The sequence below is a fragment of the Glandiceps talaboti genome, chromosome 12 (genome assembly GCF_964340395.1).
Source record: "Glandiceps talaboti chromosome 12, keGlaTala1.1, whole genome shotgun sequence".
Lineage (NCBI taxonomy): Eukaryota > Metazoa > Hemichordata > Enteropneusta > Spengelidae > Glandiceps > Glandiceps talaboti.
Window position 1 is genome coordinate 7,741,298 of NC_135560.1, and position 9,754 is coordinate 7,751,051.

The 9,754-nt window shown below is 34.9% G+C and overlaps 1 protein-coding gene across 1 annotated transcript; it reads right to left on the reverse strand.

Annotated features, from left to right (window-relative positions):
• Positions 1–223: 223 nt before the first annotated feature.
• On the reverse strand, positions 224–9,598 carry LOC144443193 (BTB/POZ domain-containing protein 2-like). Its single transcript, XM_078132579.1, has 4 exons — positions 8,357–9,598; positions 3,956–4,043; positions 3,077–3,223; positions 224–2,297 (listed from the first exon to the last, which is right to left on the reverse strand). The coding sequence occupies exons 1-4, from the start codon at positions 9,382–9,384 to the stop codon at positions 2,139–2,141; spliced, it is 1,422 nt and encodes a 473-aa protein (XP_077988705.1). The 5' UTR covers positions 9,385–9,598; the 3' UTR covers positions 224–2,138.
• Between the last annotated feature and the right edge of the window lie 156 nt (positions 9,599–9,754).

Genomic DNA, 9,754 nt, shown 5'->3' on the forward strand with positions numbered 1-9,754 from the left:
TTATGTGATAATTATATCATAGCACAGTGTGTATTTGTGTTGTGGTATAATATGTATATAGTCTGATGTTTATGTATATATATATGGGATATTAGTTCTATGACTGGAAAGGTGTCTGTATCAGTGTGTGTTTTGTGTGTGAATATATATATATATATTTATATATATATGTATGTATGTATGTATGTATGTATGTATGTATGTATGTATACATGTGTGTAGGAACATACATATGTATGTATGTATAAGTGTTTGTGCATTGTAAGCCATGCTTTCTGCATGCAGGTTATTCAATTATATTTCAGTATTGCCCATTAAATGGGACCTACATATATTACATATTTGCTGCAGATTCAGATTGTCTTGTATAACATTCTGTATTATACCTGTCTATGTTTGTTTGATGGGCAGAGATTACAGGAGTCATATCATGAAGTAAAGCCGAGAAGATATCTGCCACCATTGACCAATCACCAATATTGCAGCCAATGAAGACAAATATACACACTACAAAAAGTTCACTATCTGACGTGTTTCACACTATATATGAAGAATACTTTAATTTCTGTTGAATGTTTCATTCTTTTTTCTTCAAACTGTAAATATTATTTTAAAGTCAATTTCACTGGATTCTCCATTCATACACAGTATCATGGTATATCCCCATTAGTTACAATGGGCAGACTTTACCACTTTATATCATTATGGGGGAGGACAATACTGTTGCGAGAGGGGATGGGGAGGAGGAGAGGGGGTTAGGGACGCTAACAAGGTTTATCCTATTTGTTGAAGTAACACTTGCAATTCACTTAAAAATGTCATTCACAAATTTTAACATTTAAATGCTAAATGAAATGCACGGTTGATTATTGACTGCTGTCCTCATCACAGTCTATTTTGAGTTTAGAAATTTGACCTTCCTGTAATAGTTAAATCTCTGAATTAATCTACACATGCAAGCTGTCTGAGAAAAACCACTGAAACAATACACTTGCTGTTACGATCATGAATGTTTGCCATTCTTAATTACAAAGTTAAGCTGGACTAAACTGCTGAGCAAAAGAACCAAAACTGCTACAGCAAGGTTAAATGGATTGACATGATTTCAATCTTTGCACTGGCTAACCCCCTCACACCCCATTTTTATACCGTGCAGCTGTTCTTACACTGTTCAACAAAAGGAATACACCATTAAAACTGACACAGACTGGAAAGGTTATATAGCCCACCTGTAGACGCTACTACCGGGTACACTATTTCCACTATCTTTTGCTGACATTTTGATTTTTTGACATTTGGCTCGTCCATCTCGGCTACTGATGGTTTTTGCAACTGCCAGTATTTCCCTGGCATTCCTTCAGAGAACCTGATTGGTCGAATACATAATTAGACATATTTAAATCATACTAAGACATATTTAAATTGCAATCAGGTCACATGATGAATCCACTGATGATAATTAGGGATTTTCATGAGTGGTTGTATGGGAAAGTTTCTACGCTATTCTACTTTATATTAACTTTTTGCACATGTGGTGGGGTGTGGCTTAATTAATACCAGCAGATCTAAGGACTGTTTGTAGTCTAGCTGGATGAGCGAAAATTCAAAAATTCAAAATGTCAGTTAGGATATAGTGTAGTAGCACTGAACTTCAAGTCAATAGGTAGGCTATGGGTTATACAGCTCAGGCTCAAAAATCACTAACCCTTCTCATGATATCTTTACAGGCTATCCGGTATACAAATGTTTACTCGTTCAAACAAATAGACTACTGGAGTATATATTATTCTGGGTTCCAAGAATCAATAGGACAATAAAATATAGTTACTTTAGAAACAAATCCGACCTTCGATCCGTCCACTATAGACCTTGATCACGCAATAATTTCTGAATTATTCAGCATATGTCTCTCTGAAACTGGCGAAATAATATTATTCCGGACATATCTTTTACACCAGTTTTGGAGAGAGATATTAATGCTGAATAGTGAAATCACTGTGTGATCAAAGTCCATAGCTGATGGACTGAAATGCCAACTTAAATGTTCTAAAGAACCATAGCTATATTTTACTGTCCCAAATAGACTACTGATACATTTGGCTAAAAAGGGTGTGAAGCAAATTTCTCTCTGCTTATAATCAAGTGAAGAATATAATTTCTGGTATCTGTCCATCTTCCACGGATGTTCCATTGTTGTTGCCAGCCGCATATGTAAACTGGAAAGACACTTTGCCACTGTTGGGTGAGTCATGTATAACTTTACGCATTCCCTTTGTTCCATAGTGAGAGTCGGGTCCCTGAAAAAGAAAGCAAGAGAATGAATTTTGGAAGTCCAGGTCAGTGTCACAGAAACTGTTTGTCACATGATTTGTTGTTCTAATACTCATTTGCAAGTTACTGTCAAATGCCGTTAGAATTTACATTGTGATCAAATAAATCACCATTCCACAAATTTACAATTTGTTGACAAAAAATGAAACCTTATACAGTAGAAAAATTACACTAACATGATTTTAAAAGTAGGCATTGTTTACCAACCTCAATAAGCAAGTTCCTTTGATTTTGGCCAGACATTAATGAAAATTAAAGTCTACATGAAAGCACATGATTAGTGGAGAATGAGCGCTGGATATTTTGGTGCATATCACACTAGTAATACCATTCATACAGTTTGTCACATACACAAAACTCCATAATATGCAAGATATTCCTTTGACCTTGAAGATAAAGGTCAAGGTCAAAATGATAAGTCAGTACACACAATGCCTATTCATATTAACACAGGTCTGAAAGTCGAATGGAGTCTATGAGCATCACTATGTACCTGTTGTTATGTGTAAATTGAAGTTTTTATTATCTTCAAAGTAGTCACAATTTGACTGAATTCGGTCAGAAAACAAAATACTACGTATGAATCACCATTATACAGCATCATTCACTTTTAGATACAGATCACATTTTAACTACTGAATTTAATTTCCTTCCATCTGGTAGACGTCTTAGATGCCCAGTTTGCAGGACAAACTATATGTTTATAATTTTGATAATTTTGCTGTAAAAAGAAACCACATCTTACCTTCAAGGTTGCACAAGCTATATAGTTGATGTTTGGACTGATTTCAATTGGTTCTTTGAACATGACTCTGAATGTTGAATCAGACCCATCACTACTAAACCCTGTATCATTCTGTCCTAATATGTTCCCAGTCTCTGCGTGAATTATCTGAAATATAAAGAAATTTAGAAATATAAAGGAGTGTGGCTTACACAGTAAATGATTTATGCATTGCTAACATTGCAAGGCAGCATCAATCTGGTGGTAGATCACAGAGGGAGAGATGTATTTTGTGAAAATCATGCTCCGATGTTATGAAATTTGAAACAATTCAAATACCCTGACAGAAACATCATAATGTGAGAGACATGTACTATAGTTACCGCCTTCAGGGTAGTCTTTCATATATGGGGATCTGATTTCCTGATCAAACAAATTGCAAAATTCTGATCTGAAATTTGGGTTATGAAATTACAATTCTTTTTATCTTTTATTCATGAAAATACAGTTGATATTTTCCATCTGTCAAACTTTCATCATGAAATGATTCATATAAAAAAAATAATGATTTTTTTCATCTCTGAGAGGCACTAAGCTCTGAGAAATCTTAATGGGGAACACCACTGTAGAAATTAAAGACACTTTCGTAGCTTGGGGTTCTAGAGTGTCTCATGATTTTACATCACAAACGCACAATTGCTGCAAAATATAATGTCTGCAAAGACCTCCAATGAATAACGAATGAGAAATAAATTTCTACTTAGTGATTTCTCCCCAATGTATGTATGTGATATAAAGTCACGACATGAATCTCCAGGACCCAGAGTTATGCAAATTCCATTATTTCCTACGGAGACATTCCCCTTTATATTGCAATATGTAAAGTTATCATCAACTTACCTGTATATTGACTTGGTATTCTGCTGGCCCATGTATTGAACCATATAGGCCAAATCCGACTACAAATATACGACGATTCACAGTAAATCTGCAATTAAGGACAGTAAAGAGGTTGAGAACATTAATCTGTGTTGTCTACTGAGAACATGATCATCTTATCTAACTATATTATGAGTTTTTTTTCATTTTTAATTGCAGTTAACTAGCTCAATTTTTGCTATACTGTCACATTACGACTGAATCTAGCATTCCCCATGGCAACAGTGTCTGTCGTGATTGAGCAGACACACCAGAATACCCCTGTCATGTTACAATTATACGGAATATGCCAATGTCTGCTACATTTACGTTTTTTTAGAAGAAATTAAACTAATCATTGCTGTTAGACAGTCAATAAGCTACTTTCATGACCAATTGTGCGACTATAATCTAGGTATTTTTGTTGTGAAACTGTTATTCTGAAAGATCTCGCTAGACCTTTAGAAAGTAAGCCCTGATATTCTCCCTTGAAAATGATGCAACTCGCTGAATGCAGTTCTTTACGACATATGTTCTTTTATTATGCAACATTTCCAGTGGATCTGTCATCATAATTTTTTCTTGGAAACCATTGAATTTGATACATCAATTGTTGTGTTTTTCAGTCAAGCTATCTTTATTCACCCAACAGAGACTAGTAACTTGTATTTCAAGCCCTGGCTTATCATAATTTTTTCTTGGAAATCATTGAGACATCAATTGTTGTGTTCTCGTTTTCTTTATTCACCCAACTGCACCTAGTGACTTGCATTTTAACCAAACTATTCATATAATTTCAAGCCCTGGCTCATCGTCATCTTTTCTCAGAAAATCACTGATACACAAAATATTACAGTGTTCTTGTGTAAGCACAATAAATATTCTAAGAGCACAGATGTTCCTTCTTATTAAATGCAATGCCAAATTTACATACATGAAACCATTAGCAATTTTATTTAACTTGAAGAGCACATGCTATTTGTTCGTAACAAAATCATAGCTACATTTTTGTAAGTTGTAATCACTACCGTGAGCTTTTTTGCATTCTTGCAACAATATCAATACTCAGTTGATGTTCTAAGTGAAGCATTCAATTTCCTTGGCATTCTTTTAATGGTTTCATCAAATTCATGTCATAATGATCAAAACTTAGTACTGAACAGAAAGGGTTTCCAGTTCATACTTAAAAGTGACGAGAAAGTTGACAATATGACTAGATCAATGAATTTACTTGGCATTCTTTTGACTACATTATGTCATTATAAGATCAAAGCTTTTAAGCCTTAGTCAGGAATGACAGGTTTTTCAGTAATGACAAAAAGTTCAAAAGTTGGCATTTCTACAGACATAGATCTAATGTCAAATGAGAAATACATGTAATTCCCATGACCTGACCTGACATAGCATTCCTTTTAATACCTGCTCTATCATTTTTATGCTTTTAAAAAAAAAAATCCCACTGAATAAAAATCTGGCAATGGCTGTTTTTGAATAAATCTAGACACAATAATGTATTGCCATGGTAATAGTAAGTGAAATAATTAAACTATTTTACTCATTTATCAATGATATACATTTATTACTTCTTTAATTAAATTGTGTGTGTACCATGCTATGGTGTGTCATCAAACGTTATCAGCTAATTTATTCATACGAATTAAAACAGATACCACGGGCAGCTTTATGCTAATCCATTTCACAGAAGTCTTTCTATGACTTTTTCACAGATACGTAAAATCTATGTTACTGGTATTTTCCTTCTTTGAATTCTTTTTTTATTCAAATTTTTCATCAATGTAAAAAAAACCCCCAAATATTCTAGAGTTTCACAGAATGCCACAGCTAATACTAAGCAGGGTTCTGTCAATGCCACCTACACAGACGAGGCAGACTTGTAAGCTGTGTGCGCTCTAACAAGACAGACAATTTGTTGTGTGGGTGGAAATGATACAGATCGAATGTTCATAATTATACAAATGTATACACAGTCAGGTTATGGGGAACTAAATTTTGGTGCATCACAAGAAATTGCTTTGCGTCAGTGGTATGTCAAATTGGCTTGGAGACACACTACTCAAACCTGGCTATCATCTCTTAGATGATGCCAAACACTTCCTACACATGTACTTGAAAGTGATAAACATACTTTTGCCCCCCTTCCTATTCTGTTCTATTAAGACATAAATAAGTGCCATGTTTTTGTGTTAGCTATGTGTTCTTATTACTTTGAATTTAGTCTTTATGATATTGCAGGAATATTAAATATGTAATTTGCATGAATATTAATGAGCAACCAGTCAGCGTGTTAAGTCCAAGAATAGATTTTTAGAGTAATAAATTCTAAAACATCCTCACTGCTTGTTAATAATTCTTCATACTTAGTGTCTGATGCCTTCAGGTTTCAACTGCAGAGGATAACCATATAAACATCAGTTGATAGGCCATGGACCAAGACTTGGGTAACTATATTTGTCTGTCTGTCTGTCTGTCTGTCTGCCTGTCTGTCTGTCTGTCTGTCTGTCTGTCTGTCTGTCTGTCTGTCTGTCTGTCTGTTGATGACTTGTTTTGATCATTCTAGACTTTAACTCTGCATATACCTGGTTGATCAATTGCATGAACAAAGTCCAAATAATTTTGACACCTCAAAGCACTCGGGCACATCTAACCTTCTATGAAGGCAATGCATGTCAATTAGTTTTTGTGTTTTACTTTTTACCTATATAGTTGCAAAACTTAGAACAGTGCATTCTCCAGACAAGTTGTGATGTTATACATGTAGGACATACCATGGCTCCTGTATAGTCATTTTAAAATTGTAATCAGTTTATCCATAACCATTAAATTTGATAATGTGGAAATTGTATGTGTATCAATTTCACTCTTCCATTGTTGTTTGTTGTGCTGTCATTTTTTAAAAAATGTTTCTAATCTGTGATAGTTGCTATGGCAATCTGGAATGTTGTTCATATACATCTACAAGTACTAGTATGTTTGTTAGTCACTATAAAGGGATACAAGCTTGACTAGCTTTGCTATTTCTTGATCCCTTTTGCCATGTAGATTCTGTATATGTGTCTATTTTAAAGTTAATTTTTATTATATTGATGAATATACATTATTATTACTATTATTATTATTATTATTATTATTATTATTATTATTATTAATAATAAATTATATATGACTTGTCATATTTTGGTGGAAATATTGCATATGCGTTATATGTACAAAGGGTAAAGTGTGATGGAGAATGTGAACATTTCAATATATCAATACCCATGGCTAACTTGTGACCTTCAAGGATTCATCATTGATGCATGAAGTCATCTACATTTACCAAGACTACCATAATCAAGTATCCTATAATGTATGCACATACACATGAATGACATACATAACCATGGCAACTGAAGTGTTTGTTCAATACTGCCAAAATATAACATCATCTGTGATTATTAAAATTAATATTCTTTCATGCTACATCACATCTTTAAATAGACAGTCACTAATTATGTCTCCTTACACTTTAAAATAAAAGATTATTTGGCCAAAATAATTTCCATAGACCTGCCATAGACTATGATAGTACACAGGTTGTCCATATACTAATATATATATATATACTATTATAGGGTATATTGTGAAATCCCTCCCTGGACCATTATTCATAGCACAGGATGTCATTTCTTGGAAAAGAGAAATATATTCACAATGACAGTCACATACAACTAGATTCCTGTATGTACATTTCCTTTGATTTACTTTCTAACCCGTATTAGTACTTTGAACTATCCATTTCTACAGAATATTTATGCCAATATATATTTGTTTTGTTGATAAATTTAAAGCCTACAGTAGCTTTATTTTAAATGTAAGTATTTCCATTGCATTGTGCAAACACACTGCAATTTATGAAATTCTTTTAAGATTACAAAAGAAAAACAAAAACTAAACTTGCTGTACCAAGTGTTAATTTTCCACTTTTAACATTAATTTCTGGATTTTTTTTTTTTTTTTGGGGGGGGGGGGAGTTAATCCAGATGTTACTTTTTCTCTCATGCTATCAACTTTGATATCGCTTAGCCAAGCTGTCAATTCATAGTCAGTCTTACTTTATATAACCATTGAGAGTATTGCAGCTGGTACATCATGAATGTGGATTTACAGTATCATTTTTAGAGTGCATACACAAGGACAATTTGATGACACCGTGGCCTGAGCTTATAAACAATTCCAATTCATTAGAGAATGGTTCAAAACTGAGGGCCTCTAAAAGGACAACAACATATTGTTTTCTTTATGGTGAAAGTACGTGCAGGTGTGCGTGTGTGAATCTGACTTTCTTAATGTCACTGTCATCAGATATAACAGTATCATACAAACCTGATTCGGTCACTTGTACCACTGTAACCCCATCGTGTTTCTATCTGTTGAAATCGCTGGATATTTTGTTCTTTTCCAGTGAGACAGCATCTTGGATTGTCTGGAAATTCCACAGTAGGTTTAGGATTCACTGTAAAATGTAGAAACAAGCTGACCACTTCTCTATCTGTGAGAATCCCACATTGAGCAGCCCCAGATGCAAATTCTTCCACTGACATCAGTGGGAATCTTATCAGTGTAAGTGCACGACCTAACACCCTTCTCCTACTTTCTGGTGTTGGGCTCATCTGTTGGCGGTGGCATTCTGCCTCTGCCCATCTTATGACAGCATTGAAAAGCTTACACTCTTTGATACCGAGGGTGTCTCGTTCAAGAACTACGCATAAGGTATCAAGGTCTATATCAGTGAACCCCTCAGCACTCAAGGCTTCAGCTGTATTTTTGTCTATAGTTTCTAAACACAAAGCGGCTAGTTGAGGTTCGTCGAACAGTCTAGCCTGAGTAAGCAGCATGAATGCATTGTCTGCACTGAGATTTCTTTTGAGGAACTCTACACACGCTGATTCTAATGCAGGAACTGCGTATTTCTTTGCAGTGTACAGTGTGGTCATGACAGTCTCTGGTCCAATTTGTACTTCGTCTGAATAAAGGAAGCGTAACAGAGCTAAGAATGCAGCAGGCTCTACATCTGGCAGTTCTACTTCGGCAGATTGGGTGGCCATTCCCCCGTTAAACATAGCATAAAACACAGCACTTCCAACAGATAAGACAAATTTGTGCGCAGGTATTCGCTGGGTCTGCATCCCCTTACCTACGATGAAATGTACGTCGCTAAGAATCTCGTTGTTAAACATGAATGCAAAACGTTCCTTTACTGTTGTCTTCGTGGCTTGCCAGTTGTATGGTATCGCTTGAGATGCACCGTTCGCCGATGGAGCTGCAATCGTAGCCCGTTGTTGTTGTTGTTGATGTTGTTGTTGTTGGGTTGCGTTCGTCAGAGGATTCTTGCCTCCTACAGCTCCAGCCATCTTGGAAAAATTATTTTTCGACGATCGTGTTCGGATGAACAAATCGCGATCCACGATAAAATGAACATAAATCAGCTGTAAAATTGTACTACGACCGTTTGTACTGAATTGCCCCCAACGACCCAATAGGATCGTTTGGAAAGGCAATGAAATATTGCTCAGAAAGACAGAAATCGCATCTACACATACAGGAAAAGACCTAGTCCTAAAAGCCTTCCCAAAACAGTCATCTGAACATGCGCAGTATATATTTCAAGATATACTGATGAAATATTTTGTTACGCATAACCTAAAACTTTGTTATTTTGACCTTGTTAACATACTTTTGTTAAAAAATATAAATATCACATATATACAAGAATAAATATGC